At 40.4% G+C, this 22,709-nt stretch overlaps 1 protein-coding gene across 7 annotated transcripts in view; it reads left to right on the top strand.

The window, feature by feature from the left end:
• Positions 1-22,709, top strand: part of CCDC171 (coiled-coil domain containing 171) — a 230,259-nt gene that overhangs the window by 103,842 nt on the left and 103,708 nt on the right. For all 7 annotated transcript variants that reach the window (XM_075931537.1, XM_075931540.1, XM_075931539.1 and 4 more), the window contains 3 exons: positions 1,120-1,346; positions 1,934-2,116; positions 5,416-5,601. In XM_075931537.1, coding sequence (XP_075787652.1) covers positions 1,120-1,346; positions 1,934-2,116; positions 5,416-5,601 — 596 coding nt within the window. The remainder of the gene's footprint in view (positions 1-1,119; positions 1,347-1,933; positions 2,117-5,415; positions 5,602-22,709) is intronic.

The following is a 22,709-nucleotide window of genomic DNA, read 5'->3' as shown; positions in this document are numbered from 1 at the left end:
TTTGACTTTATTCTTACAGAGTAAAGAAAAAAATCTTTATTTTCAAGAAGCTCTCGATTTTTTTTTTCTGCTAGAGCTTTAAAGAAAATATTTTAATTCACTAGTGCAACAGGAGATCTGGTGTACTACTGAATGTAAATACGTTCCACCATGCTTGTCATCTTACATTGATAGTATCATAAGACAAGTAATGACAGATTAAGACCTGCCTAGCAGAGGGAAAACTAAATTACAAGACTTTTATTAAGGCATAAATAAACCTATTAACCATTATCTGGAATACCAATTAGTAGAAGGAGCACTGACAATTTTATTTATCAACATTAAACACAATTATTAATTACAGACCTGACGAATCTAGCAGTAAGCAGGACATGTTGGGTGTGCTGGGGCCTTAAGTCCATTATATGAGAAGGATGATTACCAAAATCCTGTGGGAAAATAAGTAATTGTAGCTGTAAATTTTTAATTGCCTTGGAATAAGGTAAATTATATTCTCTTGTCTCAGAATATAAATAGTATGGCATTAAGGTACCAAGCCTCACTAGTTTTAAAAGGCAAATCATTTAGATAACTATGCTGAAAAAGAAGAGAAACAGTTATATAATTGTATTTTAAATATTGTAATAAAGTGATTTAACTTTCACTGTCAAGTACAGTATTTTGGCATGTGTTCACACATTTGTCATACAATATATAGTTTTCATGCATCAAATTTTTTTTTATTTTACTAATCCAAAGGTTGGGCTACTTATTAAAAGGCTTAAAATACAGAATTGTATGAGAACATAGAGTTCAATTGGAAAATTATGTATTAACAAAGGCTTGGTTATTTAGCCAAATTCTGCCCTCATGTGTACAGATCGCTCCAGTGGTAGTAAGGAGAGGCAGCACGTTATATCTGAAGATAGAATTTGGCCCAAATTCTCTACTTGAGGAAGACTCATTTTGATTGTAATAGGGGCATTTTCAGAGTAAAGACTCCAGGATCAAGGCCAATGAGTTCAGTCTTCCTTTCTTGATTCAATGACAACATTTCCACCAATGTTATTCCCACAAATTTTTTATAAAATAAGAACAAGAAAAAATGTATTAATATGTATTTCTTTTGTCTTAAAGATCCAAATTCCTGGCTTTGTGGACATTTACTTATAAGTGCAGCAAGGAATTCTTTTTCAAAACTCATGGACAAACTTAATGTACTAATGGAAACTATAGAGGTGGATAGCAGCAGGACCATCTCATATGCAGAGAAGGACTCCTTGGTTCAAAGATTGGCTCGTGGACTTCATAAAATAAATGCACATGCCCTAAGAGCTGGCCGAGCTGACAGAATACCCATTACAGTATGTGTATTTCTTACTAACATATATATATAGATGCTAATTTCATTTTCAGGTTGTGCTTTACAGCTGACTTGAATTGAATTATTTCAGATACAAATTAAGTTGTGATTTACACCTGAAAAGATTTGGATTTGAATCAATTATCTCTTTAAAAACAAAATTAAAGAATTATAATGCAAGAAATTTGGTTGTATTAAACTTGAAATAATTTTTCTCTTCCAATTTCTGTTAAAATTTGTAAAAATATTCATATCCCTTCTTGAAGTTAAAATTAATAATTATTTTGTTCATTTTTTGCTTTCTTCTTTCAGTCTGCTTTGATAATGTAAAATACATGTTATCTTTTGAAAAACTCAATTAAACTTCTCCCAAAATCTTTTCTTTCTTTCTCTAATTCTTTCTGTCTTTTGGAATTTTTCATTAACCCACAACAGCAGGTGAAACAGCCCTCTTTGTGTGTGTTTTTGTGTTGGTGGGTGCATTCAGAATGAAAGCTTCATTTAATTTGCTTGGGTATTAAATTATATTGATTTATTGCTAAAATAGCACATTTTATAGCACATAAAATTGTTTCCGTTTACTAACAGAAAAGCATAGCATCCTTGCAGAAGCAAATATTTGAATTTACACAAAGGCTGCATACAGCAGAAGTGGAGCGCCGTTCACTACGCTTAGAACTCACAGAATTCAAACGGAATTTGAATGAGATGAAGAAAGAGGCTGACAAAGCCCAGAGCCTGCAAGAACAATTAAATGCGTTTAAGCAATCTGTAAGTACATTTGATTTAGGAAAGACTAGCTTAAAGGAGAGCTTTCCTTTTACACATTTTTCATTTTTGTTCTTTAGAGAAACAAGTATAAAGCTGATTTATTAATAGCATTTTCCAGAAAACTTGCCCCATGAATGCTACCACGCTGCAAGCCAGATGTACTTAATAAGTAACATTTCCATAAGAGTTTCTCTTTTAGTATTCAGGATGAGATATTTTGGGTGAATTATACGTGTTTGGTCTTTGACAGACCAATTTTTCTTTCACATGCTAAAAATGTTCATTTTTGATTTGCACACCATAAAGGATTTATATATGTTCTCTCAAATAGAGGAGTCGGGCATATTTAATAAGTATATTCATGACTACATAGTACAGCATAAACACAATATTTTAGGCCTGGTTTTATCCTTGCTGCATATTCTGACACAGTTCTTTATTGTATCTGTTGTATCTTTTGTTAGGGGTCAAGTCCTAAAGCTGGTTTTTTGTTAATAAGTCCAACCCTGAGAATAGTTTATTCCTTGGAGGGGAGAATTTATGCAGATGATTTTACCACTTCCCTAGCAGCCTATATTTGCCAAACCGCGTCTTTGTGCCTCTTCCTGGATCCACTGGATTTACTACAGCCGTAAGGCTGCATTGATCATAGCACAGCTCTATCTGGTGGGGATGAAAGGAAAGTACTAAAACCAGGTCCCTTTATCATTAAAAAGCCCAAACACTTTAGCACTGGATCAGTGGAATTACTTGAAGAGCTGAATCCTCCGTTGACTGTACAGGGAATGAAGGTGTTTCCTGAAGTGTCCTCACTGTATACAAGAAACTGTTCACTGTTATAACCATGTGACAGACTCTCCATATCTGTCAGAAAGAAAGTAATACATTCCCCTAGGAGGTTGGAGATGCACTGGGCATCCTCACTACTTTCACTAACAAAACTCTGAGCGCATTTCTGTAGAGAGTATTCATACCAAGTCAGTCTTCACCCAGGAGAAGGGAATGAACAGTCACATTAGTGCTCTGCAGCTTCCCTGCTGTGTGAGGAAACATCCTTCTTTTGGCATATGCAGTACAGGTTGGACCTCCCAGGTCCGGCACCCTCCGCACCTCGGTGGTCCCAAAAGAGGGATTTTGCTGGACCAGTGGAGGTCATTTCTTTCCCCCCTACCACAAGCCCCCCAGCCAGGCTTTGTTCCTGGACTGGCCTCCTGGCTGGATCCCCACCTGCCACCAGCCCCGCTGCCCTCTCTTGGCAGCCCACGGTCCTGCTGCTGGGGCTCCCAGCTCCACCAACCAAGCCGCGGTAGCACCAGCCCTGTCAGCCCACAGTCCCGCTGCTAGGACTCCCGCCCCTCAGCCTGCAACAGACCAGTGCTCAGTCGCTGGGGTTCCCGACCCTGCTAACCTTACCAGTGTAGCACCTGTCCTGTTGCTGGGGCTTCTGGCTCTACCAGCCCTGCTATGGCAGCGTGTGGTCCTGCCACCAGGGCTTCCGGCTCCACCACAACAGACCACTGCCCAGCCCCAGGGTCCCTGGCCCTGCCACGGCAGACCACTGCCCCATCAAACCCTGCTGGCATTCCAGCTCTCTTGCCACCAACACAGCTGGACTTCCACCACAGGCCTCTCAGCTGCTGGCCTCCCTGCAGCCAACCTGTCTGGGTTTCTGGCCCCCAGATGGCTCCTGCCTCTGACCCTCCACTGGGTGTCTCTGGTCCAGCAACATCCATGGTCCACTAGTGTCATGATTATGAGGGTTATCCAGCAGCCTGGGGATTAAGGGGTTAACTACACCTAGCCAGGTGGAGTGACCAGTAGGAATGTAGGTGGGACTTTCAAACTGGGACAAAGGATTTTGGGCTTTTTCCTTTCTCCCTTTTGTCTCTCAAGGGGGAGTTCTCTGCAGCTACAGAGAGGGACAAGCATGTCTCTCTCTCTCCAAGACACCATTCTTCATTTTCTGTAAGTAGGGTAAAGTTTAGGTAGTTTCATTAGGCTTTATTGTTTTAAGGATCTGGCACTGTTTAAAAGATGTTTTAGCTTTTCTTTGTAACTAAGTTCTAGGCCCATGGAGTTCTCCATGAATATATTTTGTTACCTTCCCATCTAGTCATTATGCTTGCAACAGGAATATTGTTGTAATAATAAAAGTTCTTTCTTTTCTTTTTATTAACCTGGCAGTGGTTAATAGTGTGCCCTGATTTTTATTTTAGGGGTGAGATTTCCTAAATGATCTTTCCCCTGATTTCTTTATCAACATTTGGGTGGTGGCAGCGGAAGTTTTATTCCCAAGATCTAGGTTTTTAAGATTTTGGGGGAAGTTTTATACCAAAACCTGATAGATAAGGCTTTGGGATACACTTGCTGGCCCCCACTTCTACATTTATCATGCCAGAGTGGGGAAGGAGCCATGACAACTAGGACCACGGATGTTGCCAAACCAAGGAGTTCCAGTTGAGAGAGGTTCAACCTTTAATTTCCACAAATACTGATGGATTTTTTTTTCTAAGAATTCATTGCTGCATAACAGCCATAGGCCCTGCCTAGAAGGATATGATTTCTCAAGCACCAATGTATTGTGTGCTCAGTGGGCTATGTTGACCCTGCTGGCATGAACTAAAAGTTCCCTATTGTGTATCAATGTAGTGTGGCATCAAGAAATGGAGACAAGAGAGCAGAATGTTCTATAACTTCATTTTCTCACATCAAGGGTCTGTTCCTTGTGTCTCCATAAGATAGAAGAGCTATGCAAGGGTATCTAATGTCTTTAGTTTGGTTTTTAACAGGTATTTTCCTCTACACTTTCTTAAATTGTCATATTAAATTGTTGCTTTTTAGATGGTCAGTTAAGTGCTATTTATTAGGAGACACTTCCTTCTTTTGTTGTTTTCTGGGACATTTTGGGAGAAACCGGTCACATAGGAATTTCTAAGGGGTTATCAGGATGTGTCCTGAAATGCAGAAATACTTACCTGAAAATTCCTTCCTTTTATTCAACATTTTCTTTTAACAATTGAGATTCTTTGAGTGTTTTGGTCTCAAAGAAAAATGTCAGTATAGTTTGTAAATCCTCTACAGATTTTTTTGAGGAAAATGCCCCCAAATAAAGTAATTTAACATTAATGTTTTGCCATTATTTTCACTTTAAGAAGAAAAGATCTCTTAAGTAGATATCGAGCATTTAAAAACTTTTTGCATTAGAATGTTGTATATTAGCAAGTGGACTTCTAAAGTAAAATAAAGTGCATAAACAGTGGGTTATTCCATGATGGATCATAACTTATTTCCTTTATTAGAAATTGATCACCCATGAGAGATTTGAAAGTGCATGTGAAGAACTGAATAATGCATTACATCGAGAGCAGCAAGCACAAATGCTTTTGAATGAACAGGCACAACAGCTACAGGAGTTAAATTATAAACTGGAGTTGCACTCAAGTGAAGAAGCGGACAAAAACCAAACCCTAAGTGAAGCTGTAAAGGTAAGACAATATTCCTTGCAAATAGAGAACAGAAGTTGTATTTGCCTCTCAAGTGCATGGGCCTACATCGTCAGTCCTCACTGCTAGCTGGGGGCACGTATGAGACATGTACTACCTTTTATGATGAGGTGTTGCAAGGGTGTAGCTTCCATTTCTATAATGGGAGTGGCATACATGTATTTAAAAGTATTATCACTATTTATTTGTTAAATCTGGAAAATCAGTTTGATCTGGTACAAGATACAAATCAAGATAATCCCTCTCTAAATCTAAAAGCTAGAGAGGGTGATACTGAGACAGGTAGTGAAGATACAGTTGTAAAAATTAGTTATTTTAATCTCGCACTCTCCTCGAAGATAACTTTCTAGCAGAGAAAGCATTTGATGCAGTTTGGCATATCCTGGAGTAAGTAAAAAGAGAAGGGGCCCTATCTCATTAAGATGTAGAAGCTGTTTTATGCATAAGGGATAACAAGAGAAAAAGGAAATGAAGTGAATGTCAAGGTGACATTTTTGTCAAATTGAAGGAGTAAAGAAAGGGATATGATCAGAAATCAGAATAATAGATTAAACCCAGAAGAGACCATTATCTCAATAATTCTTACATCAAGCCCAATAGCTTGTGGTCAAACTGGAGCATATTTTTAAGAAAGGCATCCAGCCTTGATTTAAATGAGACTGGGAGTTCCCCAGTTCTATGTATTCTATGCAGGCTAGAATGGAGCTGAACCGGTCTTTAAACTTCACACCCTTATCTTAAAACTTGTGATGAACTACTGAGAGCTAGTAGAGGTATTCAGAGAAGAGTCATATTCTGATCATTTCTGCAATTATATTTTGGACCAGTTAAAAGATAGAAGAGCATGGATAGCTATTATACACCGAGGTCAGCAAGAAAGTGTTGATTCCTCAATACATTATGGAAAAAGAAGTGGCATAATATTGGAAATGTGAGTGGTAGGGAAAATAGAGGTGTCGCTTGAGCTGACAGCAAACAAGCCAGGATATTTTGGAGATAATCTAAATAGGAACTAAACAAAAGAAGACAGTGAAGTATGCAGATATAGATTTGGGAGTCATGGGCATAATGAGTATGTGATGAACTAATTTCATTTAACTAATTTCAAAATAACTAGCATTTTTTCAAATAATTTAGTCCACGTCTACACAGCAGGCAGTTATTTCAAAATAATGTCAAAATACTGTCAAGTTGGAGGACTTCTTACTCTGACTCCTGTAACCTCATTGTATGAGGAGTAAGGGAAGTCAGAGGAAGAGTGCTCTATTTTGAAATAAGTGCTGTGTAGATGCTCCCAGTTTCAAAATAAGCTACACAATTGATGTAGCTCAATTTGAATAGCTTACTTCAAGTTAAGCCCTGCTGTGTAGATGAACCCAGAGAGAAGGGGCAACATCAGAGCATTGTGAGAATCCAATAGAGAGGTAAGGAAGATGAACTGTGAACGAAGACGTTTGAAGAAAATCAAGAATATTAGTTACATAAACCGATTTGAATAAAGGGCATCAAGGAAAGAGTGATCAACAATATCAGAGAGAGCAGAGGGGTCACGGAGGATGAAGATGGGATAGAGGGCATAAGCTCTTGGTCAGGAAGAAGTCTTTGGACTGGAGTGGTAAGTGGATCATGGTCTGGTGTGAAGGAAAAGAAAGAAAGTTAAAGGTACACTGTCACTTTAAATATCATATTATAAACAAATTTCTTTACTTTTATGTTGTAAAACACATTGGATTATTGAAAATGAAACTGAAAAACTTAAAACAAAAATTCAGTTTTCTCCAAATTTCAGTTGTGTTTAAGTTTTACAGCATTTTATTATTTTTTCAAATGAATTTTTCAGTTTCCCGGTCCCAACAGACACCACCAACGGGGATGTTGTCCCCAACCGGGACATAAGGTTGGGGGAGAAAGGGGACTGGGTTATAGCAGGGAGGGGAGGTGTTTGGCTCTGGGTAAGGAAAGGGGAGAAGAGGGGGATCGGGTTGGGAGTATGCCCCTGTGACATGTGTTTCGAAATAACAGGCGTGATATTTCAGCATCCCAGTAACCCTTGTTCCACAAGTGTTAAGGGATGTGTCCAAATAGTGCCTTATTTCGAAATTTGGCACTATGTAGATGCACCAAATTTCAAAATAGCCTATTTTGAAATAGATTCGAAATGAGATACTCATTTGCATAGCACAAATTGCATATCTTTTTTTGAGTTTAGGGTGCTGTGTAGACGCACCCTAAGGGAAGAGAATTTTTTAAAAAATCAACGAAGTGGTAGGTTAATGTACCAATCTTTTCTTAATATCTGGTTTAGTCTGTATCAATAAAATATATTTTATTTACAAATTATGCTCTATTCTATCCTTTACTCTTTTCTTTCCTATAGCTTTTACTCCTCTTCTTCAGTAAAAGGGTATAGCTTTCACTCCTCTTGGTTCAGTAAACCAAGAATAGTTGCAAATTTAAATATTTCTTCAATTTGGGGTGTAAGAATTGTCATGCAGGATAATATAGAATTACTGTTATAACAAGGAATAGAAAGGTTTTTTTGTATTAAGAAAAATACCTATTACTTTTCAAATTTTTAAAAATAAAATATCTTTTTTGCTTATCACAATCTTTTTTCCTAGTTGACTGAGTCTCTCTTCCTCAGTTCTTTTTTGTGACCTGAAAGAATATTATTTTCATACCCATAAATAAATAAATAAATGATCCAAATATTATAAAACCTCGCTTAATATTATGTTAAAGATTTATAATGGAAAATTCTTGCCGTCACACACTCTAAATACAAAAGTCATGTATAAATGAACCCAGCAGAAATGCATGCACAAAATTAAAGAGTAATACATTGTATACAAAGTGACACATTTGTTGATGATTCTTAACTGAATTTGGCAAAGGAATAATCTTGATGAAATTTTAATAGCTGAAGCTAAAATATTATACATTGATCTCTTTTTAAAAATAATTACCTTAAAATATCAATTTATCATAATTTTCTAACAAAAAGAATAGAAAGAAATTGTTCAGCATTTAGAAATTTGATTCACTGGTTTGAAATTTACACACACTTCAAAAGTAATCAGGAAGGAAATATCTCACCATTTACTTACTTTCATATAGTAAGTTTATTAAAGCAGTGTTGCTTAATTTCTTTGCCTTATCAGTTTAGATTTTAATCCCATATATTTTTATCTTCTTAATGGCATTTACCACTGAGACATACATGGGAGCCAATTACATTTCAAGGTCAGATAGGACTAAGCAACAATTCTAATAAAACAAGTGGTATTAGATTAGGTAAGTTACTAGCTCTAATCCCAACTGCCTGTGTAGGAAAAGAGTTTTTGTGCTTGCTAGCCAAGTACCCAGAGCACAAAATATAAAATTGTACTGATGCTAAAACCATATGTTAATTTAAAAAAAAGTCTCCATTTTACTTACGTACAGGTGCGCTCTGTGTGTGTGTGTGTGTGTGTGTGTGTGTGTGTGTGTGTGTGTGTGTACACAAATGCAATTTATTTTACGGATACATATTAGTACTATTAAAATATTTTTAAAAAATTGTATTACACTGCAACTTATCAATTACGGTGGAATCCTTTCATAATGGAGAAGGCAATATTTTGCATACATCTTTGGCTTTGAAGGTGTTATGTTGTGTCTTCTAATGTACTGGAAGACTTACCTGGCATTTCTCAGGTCCTTTAGGGCAGGGGGCTGTCTGTGTGCGGGTGCAGGGGATTGGGAATGTGGGGGGATGTGAGAGTCAGGGTTGGGGGGGTGAGGAGGGAGTCAGATCTGGGGATGGGATGCAGGAGTCATAGCAGGAGGTTAAGAGGAGGGGCAGCACAATGGCAGGGCCGAGAGGGTTAAGGTTGGGGGGAGAGGGTGGCCACCGGCTTCTCACGGGTGAGTATGAGAAGTTATACTCACTGTTCCTGCCATCACACCCCTTCCTTTCTGTTTGATATGAAACAATCACATTCCATGCACATCCCGTTAACCTGGCACAGCCCTGACCTTGACTTAAGTTATGATAAGAGGAAGCTGCATACTAAATTTAGCGATCCTAACTCTTACCGTTTAGGAGGAGTTCTTGAACAAACAGATGGACAGACAGACAGACACCCATTTCTAAAATATATAGTTAGAAGACTTTCCCAGCATTTCTCTGGTCTTTCAGAGCTAGTGGTGTGAGTGGTGTTGGAGTCAGGGCAGGGATTGGGTGTGAAGGGGGCTCAGGACAGAGGGTGGAAGTGCAGGAGTCAGAGCTCTGGGCAGGAGGTTTGGGGGGTGGAGAACAGGGGGTTCAGGATTCAGGGCAGAGTGTAGGGGCCCAGGGCAGGGGTTTGGGAAATCTCAGAGGCTGGGGGGAAGAAGGGGGAGGTCCCCGCATACATCCCATTTTCTGGCACAACCAAAACCTGACCTTACTTAAAGTTAGGATAAGAGGAAGCTGCATACCAAATTTGGTGATCCTAGCTCTTACCATTTAGGAAGAGTTCTTGAACAAAGAGACAGACAAATGGACAGACTCACTGACAGACACACAAACTATCTACAATATATGTAGATTACTGACCTAGTCCAAAAGCATGAGACGTTATTTAAAGGAGAATAACATCTGGGGCTAGATTCTGATCTCATTCACAGAAATTTAAACCCTGAATAGCTCTGTTGATTTCAGTGAAGTTACTTTTGATTTACAACAGAGTTTGATCCTGGTGTTTTGTAAATTTATGTACTGTAGCATTCTCTTTGAGATCAGAGTTAAGATGAGATGTTTGGTTCCTTTAGATATTTCTAAATCATTATCTATCGATAGCCATAACTATACCCTACTTTTAAAAAGCATAGTGTCATTTAACTAAATTGAATTGCAAAGAGTTAAATTTATATCTGCTAGAAGGGAAATTGGAATTGTATCCTTTTTCCGGCAGGTTCTTCTTCTGGAGGCCAGAATGTGTTGCTTAGATTGGATAGTATTGTTGCTTTTGTACTAATAGTGAAAATGTTTTTTAGGGATTTTTTATATGTTTTCTTATATTTTCATTGTTGCATTGACTTTGAGAATGCTACCAACTTGTTTTGACACATGGCAAGGCAAAGTCTGCAAAGGATAGTGTTTTAACTTTTATAGGGGAAAAAGTTGCCCATCATATTCAACAGGAAACTTTGTGTATGACCTCCACCTCAAAGAACATCACTAAAGATACTCTCACTATAAAAACAGAACATAATTTTTTGAGTTTTGTTTTTAATCACTTTTTCTTCTGGTGTGACAGTCAAGATTTAGAATGCTCTCAAGGAAGCTGTTGATTCCAAGTAGCTTGTGTGTCACATTGGGAAGAAGGGGCAGTTGTACACATTGTCTCTGTTAAATTAAATTAAAAACTGTTCATTAAAGAATGTAATGTAGCTAATTATTTATTAGTGTACAATGTAATAGGAAACTATATTAATCAAATTTAGCATGTTAGAGAGCACATTCCCTTCTGAATTAGTTGGAGACTAAAATTCATAATTTATTAATTAGTTAAATGTTTTTGTTGTTTAAAATTTTCTATATAATATATGTTCTCATCATTTAAATAATTTATGAAGTAGTTAAGAATAGATTGTAAAGTAGGATTGCCACCTGACCTATTCTCAGTAGAAAAGTCATAGATTTTTCTCTCTATGGTATAATGAGCCACAGGTTAGACACTCTCCTATATTTCAGTTTTTGATTATTATCACTACTTTTGTTCTATATCTTTACTATATTTTTTAAAATAAAGGAGGTAAATGAGAGAAAAAGTACATGATATTTGTACTGATCCTTTTCCTTCCCCCTCATCCAGTATCCACAAGAGACTGGGGATAGTCTTGCTTCAAAAGTTTAGCCGTACCAATGCCCTTCTGCCCTCATCCCATCCACCGTAGAACACCTTGCACTATAGAACATCTTCCAGGAGATCCACAAGAAAAAGGGGATGCTATTACAGAGGCAGTTGTCCCTCCTTTCCATGTGGCAGGGGATAACATACGTTGTGTGCGATTACATAGAGCCAAACACCTTCCTCCTTGAATAGTTGTGATAAGGGGACTGCACTCCACCTTTTCAGTTTTGTTTGCCTTTCTATCAGTATCAACAGTATCACAAAACATGAATGTGATTCAATGAAAGTAATTCAAATATAGACTGTCTGTCTGTCTGTCCATTTGTTCAAGAACACCTACTAAACGGTAAGAGTTAGAGCCACCACATTCGGTATGCAGCTTCCTCTTCTCCTAACTTAAAGCAAAGTCAGGGTTTAGTTGTGCCAGGAAGACAGGAAGTGCAGGGACTAGGACTGTTTTTCTGAATATGGAAAGGGAGGAGGCTGCTTTCAGTGGTATATGATACCCTAGTATAACCACGGGGGGCAGCAAACAGAGAGGAGAGCTATCCTGTAGAGTGACCACTGGGAATAGTCGCAGCACCAAGAGCGTGGCCAGCTAAGGCTGGGCTCTGCCATCTTGCCTGCCATCAGACCAGGTAAGTAGCCCCCGTTTGCTAATTCCCCCCCCCCCCCCCCCCCGAACCTCCCAGCCCTTGGTACCATGGGGAAGGCAGAAAGGCCTGCTGGATAGGGGAGCCCTGGGGCAGAGAAAAAAGGCCTGCTGGACAGAGGGGTGGAGGAAGAGAAAAAGAGTCCTCCCAGATGGCATCCCCCACCCTGAGCCCCTCCTCACCACCCACCCTCACTCTTGTAGGCCCCCAGCATCCTGCCTGCCCTGCCTTCTGCGCGCACACACTCACACACACACATAACCAAGCCAGCCCCCTGCCCTGAAGAACCTGGCCAATGCTGGGTAAGTCTTTTAGTGTTTTATAAAATTACAAACACATACATTATGTTGTATGTTTCTGTGAACATTGCCATAGTTGGCTAGTTATTCAGGATCTAAGAGTGGTATTGGTTTTCTCCAGGAGCGGCCCGAGGCTGGCTGCGACAGCTGGCGCCCCAGGTAGAACGCGCGATTGGTGCCCCCGCCCGCAGGGCCGTCAATGGACTGATGTCATTGGTGGGCACCCTAGGTGCCCCCGTGATGTCATCATCAGGTGCCCCGGGCAGCGGCCAAGTCCGCCTATAGCCACAGGCTGCTCCTGCTTTTCTCCCTCACTTAAGTTCCTTTATTGTCAAATTTTCATGGCCATGTATTTTCTTCACTTCTTCTTGATACCAATGGGCGTTACTTGCAGGGTTAGAGGGTATCATGTGGCCTTTAAAAGATAATAGTCACACCATAGATCAGAGGTGAGGAACCTCAGACCCGGGGGACAGATGCGGCCCCCAGCTTGCTTGAATCTGGTCCCCCAAGACTCAGGGATCCCCCTCGCCTTGGGGAGCCTGTGCTGGCACTCCAGTCCCCCTGCCACCGACCCATGGGGCTGGAACACTCAAAATCTACTAGCCTGGGGCCCCCTAAGCTCTGGTGTGCAAAGGAAATGTGCGGAGTGTCTTTCTCCTTCTCAGTCAGGGGCTTCTCACTTTGCTTCTCACCTGTGTGCAACCCCTGACTGATTTTTCTGTGGGTCAGCAGCCCCCGATGCAGAAAAGGTTCCTCACCCCTGCCATAGATATTGATGAAGGGTGTGTCTCCCTAGCAAATCAAGTACTAAACGTTTTTCTTGAGTACGCTTTCATCTGAGCCCTTCTGGACCTATGTAAGCAATGAACACAATAAGAGAAAAAGCAGAAAAAAATATTGGGTTATGAAATACTGTATTAATTACTGTTTGGTTTAAATGAAGGACTTTGTTTACATTCAATAGGTTTTAATTCCCAGACTTTGTTTACAAATAATACAAATTTGCATCACAGAATTGCATTTAGTATTTTAGCATCACTTGCAATTGTAGTTTTTAATTCTTCTGTAATTCTTATTATGTTTAGTTTTGTAAATTAATCCCATAATAATAATTTGCTAACAGTGCAGTCTGAAATGCTAGCAAAGTTTAAAGTATTATGAATGCCTTCACTTTTTTTCACATTAAGTAAAATAGTACCCAAATTCCCAGGCAGATATCCAATTTGTATTTTTTTTCTTCTGCATGCTACAAATAATTATTTTATTGGCTAAGAGTAAGAATACTACTCATGCCCTTTCTAGACAAGCCACTACCAAGTTCATTTCTTAAAATAGTAAAACCCATAAAAGGGAAACTTCAATTGAAATTACATCTAAATTTATAAAAACAAGTAAGAAGTAAAGAAAAAGCAACATGAGAGTCAACAGTTTAGGATTCAGTTTTAGCCCAGCATAGCTTAATAAAGCTATGTAAGATGTCAGAAGTCAGAACTGTGTTGCACTTCTTGTTGTATCAGTTAGGCTGAGTCTAGACTGCAGGGTTTTTTCGAAAAAAGTAGCCTTTTTTTAAAAAAAGCTTCATCTGTGTCTAGACTACAGCCGCGTTTTTTTGAAATTAAATCAAAAGAACGCAGCTTTCTTTCAATAGTGGTACTCCTCATTTCACGAGGAAGAATGATCAACGGATATCCTTCGAAAAAAGTGTGTGTGGACGGAGGGAGCCACTTTTTTCGAAAATAAGGGCCTCCAGGGAAGAAGCCCTGGTGGACAATCTGGGGCATGCCTTGCATCTCTCTGGTTCCTGTCTGCAGCCATCTTTTAAAGGGACATTCACCCTCATCATAGCCAGTTGTGACAGCAAATCAACCAAAGCACACGACTGTTCCAGTGCAGCCATGTCCCAGCCGCAAGACCCTCCTGGCCCTTCTTGACAGCCTTCTGAGGACCCAACCAGGGGTTCCAAACGCCGGGCATTGGCATGGTCTGAGCCAGAGCTTAAGACCCTTCTTGAGCTCTGGTCAGAGGAGGAGGATTTACAAGCCCTGAACACCAGCCAGTGAAATGCGGACATTTTTGGTCGCATGGCAGAGGCCCTGGCCAAGAGAGGGCACCATCCCTGCACCCAGGACCAGGTGTGCTCTAAAGTGAAAGAGCTGCTCCAGGGCTATGTAAAGGCCAGGGAGGAGAGCTCCGGTTCTGGGGCAGCCCCCCACTCCTGCCCCTATTATTTGGAGCTGGCCCAGATCCTTGGTAGTGGGGAAGCACGCACACCACTGCGTCTTATCCAGTCTGGCTTGGGGGACCCTGTAGTGGATGCGCCAGAGCAGGACCTAGAGCAGTCCGTGGAGTCTGGAGACGGGGAGATGGTGCCGGAGGAGGACAGTGAGGAGACGGTGACCCTCACTCTGGATCCCGTCACCCAGACCCCAGAAGCCTCCCAGGTGTCATCTGATGCTGGAGACAAAGCAGCAGGTGAGTGCAGTGAAGTTGTGTAACACACAGGGTGGGGGAGGTGGGTGCACAGTGGGTGATGCATAAAGGAAACCTGTAATGCACTCCATGGACATCATACAGCTGGCTGTGCATGTGTGACACATGGGGGTGCGCCACATGGTGGCATAAACCATGTCCGGAACACACCCAGGTGAGTTGTCAGTGTGAGGTCCCATTGGCACTTCGGGACCCCTGTGATGCTCAGGCTGATGCCCAGGTCACACATGATGTTACCTTCAGAATGTCTGAGTTCCCTGTTTGAAGGAGAGGTCATGCCTTGAGCCACATGCCATGAGCCTTGTGGATAAGGGAGAAGCGGTGGATGTCATATATCTAGACTTTAGTAAGGCATTTGATACAGTCTTGCATGATATTCTTATTGATAAACTAGGCAAATATAACTTAGATAGGGCCACGATAAGGTGGGTGCATAATTGGCTGGATAACCGTAGTCAGAGAGTTGTTGTTAACAGTTCTAAATCCTGCTGGAAAGGGATAACAAGTGGAGTTCCTCAAGGGTCTGTTTTGGGACCCATACTGTTCAATATCTTCATCAATGATGTAGATATTGGGATAGAGAGTACGCTTATTAAGTTTGCAGATGATACCAAACTGGGTGGGGTTGCGACTTCTTTGGAGGATAGGGACATAATTCAAAATGACCTTAGCAAGTTAGAGAAATGGTCAGAGGTAAACAGGATGAGGTTTAATAAAGAGAAATGCAAAGTGCTCCACTTAGGAAGGAACAATCAGTTCCATACATACAAGATGGGAAGCGACTGTCTAGGAAGGAGCATGGCAGAAAGGGATCTAGGGGTCATAGTGGACCACAAGTTGAATATGAGTCAACAGTGTGATGCTGTTGCAAAAAAAGCAAATATGATTCTAGGTTGTATCAACAGGTGTGTTGTAAGCAAAACTCGTGAAGTCATTCTGCTGCTCTACTCTGCACTAGTTAGGCCTCAGCTGGAGTACTGTGTCCAGTTCTGGGCGCCACATTTCAAGAAAGATGTGGAGAAATTGGAAAGGGTACAGAGAAGAGCGACAAGAATGATTAAAGGTCTAGAGAACATGACCTATGAAGCCAGGCTTCATGAACTGGGCTTGTCTAGTTTGGAAAAAAGAAGATTAAGGGGGGACATGATAGCGGTTTTCAAATATCTAAAAGGGTGTCACAAGGAGGAAGGAGAAAATTTGTTCCTCTTGGTTTCTGAGGACAGGACAAGGAGTAATGGGCTTAAAGTGCAGCAGGGGCGGTTTAGATTGGACATTAGGAAAAAATTCCTAACTGTCAGGGTGGTCAAATATTGGAATAAATTGCCAAGGGAGGTGGTGGAATCTCCCTCTCTGGAGATATTTAAGAACAGGTTAGATAGACATCTGTCAGGGATGGTGTAGACGGAGCTTGGTCCTGCCTTGAGGGCGGGGGGCTGGACTTGATGACCTCTCGAGGTCCCTTCCAGTCCTATTATTCTATGATTCTATGCCCTTTTGGACAGCTGTTGCACACATGACTGATTATGTCTTCCTCTTTTCCTCCACAGCTGGACCAGCTGTGCAAGAGGGCCGTAGCACCCTAGCCCCACCTCTATCTCGGGGACATGGGAGCCGCAGACACAGGCGTGTCTATGCAGACATCCTGAGGCAGCATGTGGCAGCCGTGCAGGAGCTCAATACCATCCTGCAAGAGACGACAGAGGCAGAGGCTCGGTGGCATGATCGGCTGATGGAGGAGCTTGTCCAGCAGCGCACGTCCCTGTGTGCCACTCTCAGGGAGGTCTGTGGCTTGCCTGCTCCTGTGCCTGGTCCTGCTCCTCCAGCACCCCATGACCCCGCCCCACCAAACCCCCCTTCCACAGCACCATCCCTTTCCCCCCTTGTACCTCCCTCTCCCCCAGTCCTCCAGCTCCTCTCTCCCCCTGGCCCTCTTCTCTCCCAGACCCAAGTGCCCCTACCCTCTGTCGTCCAGCCAACAGACAGTCGCCCCACCTGATCCCAAGGCCATGGTGGACCCCGAACATGAGGCGCCAGCAGGAGACTAGGAACAGATAAGAACCGTCCAACCTGATCCCCTTCCCCCTCCAGGTATCAAGTCCCCTTCCCCCCTCCAGGTTTCAAGCACCCCCCTAACCCCAATTAAACACAATGTTTGGTATTTAAGAAAATGTTTATTTTTGATGGAGAAAGTATACTTTGAGGAAAAACTATGTACAATAAACAAAAGCTTTTTTATGTTTGCAACAGTTATACATTTTCAGTTATTGATATTTATAACAATAAAACAGAAGTTATTCTTTTCAGACAAACCCTGGTGTTTATTATTTCTACAAACAGGGACAGAAGCAGGTCTGGGTGGCTTTTTCTTTCGAAAGAGCGTCCAGCAGTCAGGATGCTCTTTTTCAAAAAAGCGGATCGATTTTCCGATCTGCATAATGTAGTCTAGACACTTTTTCGAAAGACGCTTTTTCGAAAGTTTCTTTCGAAAAAGCGTCTTTCAAAAGAGCCGTGCAGTCTAGACGTACCCTTAATGTTTGACACAAACCTCTAAAGCATTCTGGTTTTGTCATCTTTAAAATAGGGTGATATTACTTACCTGTTCGAAGAATGCTTGCAGATTTTTGTTCACTGCACTCTACTGTTAAATAAATATGTTGGCTTATTTTCAAAGATTAAATACAAACAAATTGTAAAAGAATAACAACACTTTGACAAATAGATGGCATGAAAGCAATGAGTATTTTATGGTCTTTTTTGAAATTACCAAAATTATACTTGATGCTTGCTTAATCTGCTACTGCTGCTGCTAGGATCTTAAAAAAAATATCTAGAAGTGAAGGCTTAATGTATTATTGCTACATTGTAATTATACTAATAAACACCTCCATCCATGACCTTGGAATTTATAGTGCAGTGGGAAAGATTTATTGACATGTACTTTGGAAGAAAAATGGGATTATTGCAGAAGTATAATGCCTAGTTGTTTAGCACATATACGTGCATACCATTTATCCCAGTTCATTTAAAGCTTTAGACGATCTTTAAGTTTTCATTCAAAAATACAGGAAGGCTTTTTGTTAAATCCAGAGTCCTAAGAGATTATTGTTATATTATTGAATCAACTACAAAGTAACTATGTTACCTTGAGATGTACAGAGGGAATCAATAGACCTATAAAACTGCATGTGATTTTTTTTTTTTAATGTTCTAAACCCCATTTTTTCTAGTACTGTCAATACCAATGCATAGGACTTTTCTGGTGCTCCTGGTCCCTTATACTTAGTAGTTTTTTGGGTTTTTTTTGTTTTGTTTTTTTAAACCAAGAAATGCTGCTTATAGTATGTATCCTGAGGGTGTCTTTCTTTTTCACCTTAATCAACTTTTCCAATGATCTCCCTTTTCTTTTGTGTGAAGATTAAGTATATAAAGATTTTTTTTATCGTATGGTTGTGAAACCCATAGATAAAACAACACTGAAGTGGCTGTTCCAATGGAATTTGTAATTCATATCTCATTGGCATGAAGTAAGAGGAAAAACTCCATCCTACCGCTATTTGACCTTGCTCAACTAAGCAAAATGTTTGCATCTGTAATCAGCTTTGTTTGTAACTTTTCTTTCCTTACTTGTAGACCGTGTTTTCCCCAGGAATTGAAATGGGGGGTGGGGTTAGAATTTACGGTGGGTGGGGTGGTGTCAGGGCCGATGAGGGGTGAGATTGTGAGGGTAAAGGTGAGCTGTATGACACCACAGTAAAAACTGAAAAATGTTTCATGACCATTTTATTAGATTTAACTCGTTTTAAAATCACACAAATTGAAGTTGGCTACTCAAACCTTCTACGAAGCACTACATCTACATCCTTCTTGGTTTCTTGTTATAATTTTGCACAACTCTGTTAATGAACTTCTCAAATGCAATGCATTCATCTTCAGTGGCTTCTCGTGTGTCCTGTACTTCCATTCCTTCAGTTGATATGCTCATTAGCAGGGCTCGCCAAGCAGCGGCGAGCCCTGCTCGCCAACCGTGCGGTTCTGTGCTCTGCGCATGTGCAGATCGTTCTGCGCATGCGCAGATTGCTCAGCACCGGCTCTTCCGGGTTGTACTCGCCAGGGTGAGTAGATTACATTATTTGTCGAGCCCTGCTTATTAGTTCATTCACATGATCAGGCAGAAGGTGACTTCTTTCAGAACACAAAATTCTATTCAATGATGAAAAAGAATGTTCAACTGTAGCTGTTGTAACTGGGAGTAGCAAGAGATGAATTCCTACTTCTTTCATCCCAGGAAACATAGCACAAAGATCCGGTCGAGCCACTAGTGATGACAAAAAAGAAGTTGAAGTCAAATCTTCATTCATTCATCAAATGATATTCCACTCTGTGTTCAAATTCTCTAGTCTGTTCTGAGCACATGGCAGCCCCATGGCTGGTAGTGCCTCACACCACTCAACTGTCTGTGTTTTATAGGACAGGCATCTGTAAACGCTACATAGAGGTTGAGTAGAATCAAGAAGTTGCTGTTGTAGATTTTTAAGAATCAAGTCTGTGTACTTTTTCAGTTGTCTTAACAAACACTTCTTATCCTCTTCACTTAAGGATTCAATATAAATGCCTTCATTAGTCAACTTCTAGACTGAAATCTTTGCTTCTTCCAGTACTTTTTCAATGGATAGCTCTTTGATTGATCCAAATGTAGCTTCTATTGCTGGACAAAGATCTACTACTGTTGTAGCAGATGCCCGGATGGCATTGTTTAATGACCCAAATGATTTCAACAGTACATTTATGAGAGAGTGAATGGCAATAGTCTTCTCTGACTGTAGTAGCAAAAGTAATCCACCAGCCTTACTACTTAGATCCATCCCATCTTGGTAGATACTTTCCAAAGCCAGTAACGGCTGGAGTAATTTTAAGACAACAGCCAAGGATCACTCATGAGAAAACCAGTGAGTTTTCCCAGGTTGGACTAATTTGAACTTCATCCCAGTGTATCTTCTATATTTTCCAAGATATTCAGTTTTTTTGGACTCTTGCTGAAAAAAGAATATAATGAAGACATTAAATTTATAGCTTTTTTTAATGTCTTTTGAAGATTCTGCAGCTCGTACTAGTGCTAGGTGGAGTAGATGGCCTCTGCAGTATGTATATGAGAGATTAGGGTTACACTTTTCTCTGATCACAGCTTGTACTCCACCATGTCTTCCAGAGAAGTTTGCAGCTCCATCAAATGCACAAGCAACCATCTGTTTGGGGTCCAATTGACAAGCATTTAACTCTTCTAAGATGTGGGTGTCTCAAATGCAGCTAATGTGTTTTCTATAACTTGAACATCTAGAAATGCATCTACTGGCCTACCGCTGACATCAAGATAACATACACAATGACTTAATATGTGATGCCCATTTGCATCGGTGCATTCATCAGCCATGTATGCAAATTTTTTGAATGTGGTGAGAGAGTTCTTCACTTTTTCAACTGTTGAGTCTTTCACTATTGCACCGCATGCTTCTAGTCAGTTGAGTTTCTTGCAGAAAGATAGTGAGCATTTGCTGGTCTTGTTTGGAACCAGTGTTTAACTTCAGGATGAACAAGTGACAATGCACTTAACATTGGCCTCCAGTTTGTAGTGTGTGGTATCTCCTGCTCCTCCTCTTTTACCAGTTATAGCATTGGAAAGCTTTTCGTCTTCAGAAGCATTTTTGTAAGAGATGCACCAGTAGCCATCTTTTGTATCTTCAATAAATGGGAACACTTTGATCGACAAACATTGGGAACTGCCTTTAGGTTTTGGTGACACTGTTTCTTCAGTAGGTAGCTGTATTTGTGCTTTAGGCTGGTCGGATGTAGATACACCACTTGACCCTTCAGATGACAAGTTGATATATTCTTGGTTCTTGAGGTATTCTTCATGTTGGTTAGTTTTTGAGGCCTTTGAGTGGAAAAATTGTTGTATTGTTTTTTGTCTTTTCATTTTCACTTTGACCTGCAACGTATAAAAGAGATATGAATAAATTAAATGTTTTGTTAGGATAATGCAAATTTAACATAAGGATAATGCAAAATACACCAAAACACATAACAGAAAATATCATATTGCCTATATATAAATCCATGGTACATGCACACCTTGAATACTGTGTGCAGATCTGGTCACCCCATCCCAAAAAAGATATATTGGAATTGGAAAAGGTACAGAGATGGGCAACTAAAATGATTAGAGGTATGAAACAGGAGGAGAGATTAAAATGACTGGGAATTTTCAGTTTAGAAAAGAGATGAATAAGGGGGAATTAGGCAAGGGGGTGTATACAATCTTGACTGGTGTGAAGAAGGTGAATAAGGAAATGTTATTTAATCCTTCACATAACACAAGAACTAGCAGTCACCCAATGAAATTAATAGTCAGCAAGTTTTAAAAAAACAAAATAAAGTACTTCTTCACACAACATAAAGTCAACCCATGGAACTCTTTGCTGGGGAATGCTGTGAAGACCAAAACTATAACAGGATTAAAAAAAGAACTAGATAAATCCCTGGAGAATAGGTCCATCAGTGGCTATTAGGCAGGATGGAGAGGGATGAAATACCATGCTCTGAGTGTCCCTAGCCTGTTGCCAGAAGCTGGGAATGGGTAACAGAAGATGGATCACTTGATTACCTGTTCTGTTCATTCCATCTGAGGCACCTGGCCTTGATCACCGTTGGAAGACAAGATACCGGGCTATATGGACCACTGGTCTGACCCAGTATGACCATTCTTATGTAAAAATTAATTATAATAATAAAAATGTTTAGTACAGAAACTCTCCAACATAATGACCTTTCAAGATGGCAACAATGTGAGATAACAACCTTGGCAAATAATGCATTTTAAAAATCTTGGCCTACTAGGAAACACATTTATTTAAGTTTCCATTCCCAGTCACAAATCTAGCATTCTGGAGCAAAGTCACTAAAATAAAGTCCAACAAACAAATGTTTATTTAACGTGCCCCTCATTTTCCCCTCCACCTCACCCCACTCACCGGTGTTGTCCTTGGTCAGTGGAGACTCAGAGTTCAGAGGTGCTTTCAAGTGACTACATCTCCCAGGTGTGGGGCAAGAAGGCACCTTGCTTGTTCCTCCAGCTGCTCACTGTTTGCTCTGGCCACTGTTGTTCATTGTGCCACCGTTTACTCCATCGCTCTGTTGCCTATGGCCCTGCGCTGTCACCTTCTGCTGCCACCTGCCACTGTGACCTCTGCGAATTGGTCTCTTGAGGTTCCACCCAGCTTTCAGTGATCTCAACTGAACTCTCAGTGGGGGAACCTTGCTGCTAGTGCAGTCTGGGCTGTGTTCTAAATTTGCCAAATATTTTATATTGAGAAAACTGAGCACTCGTGCACTTGCCAAAATCAATTAAACACATATGTAGGTTCCTTTGCTAGTAGCTTTTAGTTAATTGTGAATTATTGGTGGAATCACTGGTTTTATGGCCTCAGCACAGTCACCATCTGCTTAATGTTTTATATGATGTGTTATTGCTATTGTTGAGTTAGCATCTCTAGAAATCAGATAAAATCCCAATGTATTTAATACCAATTTACCTTGTACTAGTAGAAGAAACATATTTAAGCACTAATCTTACACCTTCAGCATAATAGTTGCAGTAATTCATTGATTTGGTGATTTTAACATGTCTGCTTCAGGACCCAGTAATGTTATGCTCAGAACATGTGCTCACTATGAATTGTATTTTATGTTGACACTTAATATGCCACAAAGCA

The sequence above is a fragment of the Pelodiscus sinensis genome, chromosome 6 (assembly GCF_049634645.1).
Source record: "Pelodiscus sinensis isolate JC-2024 chromosome 6, ASM4963464v1, whole genome shotgun sequence".
In the NCBI taxonomy this organism is placed as follows: Eukaryota; Metazoa; Chordata; order Testudines; family Trionychidae; genus Pelodiscus; species Pelodiscus sinensis.
This window is presented reverse-complemented; position numbering and strand designations above follow the sequence as displayed.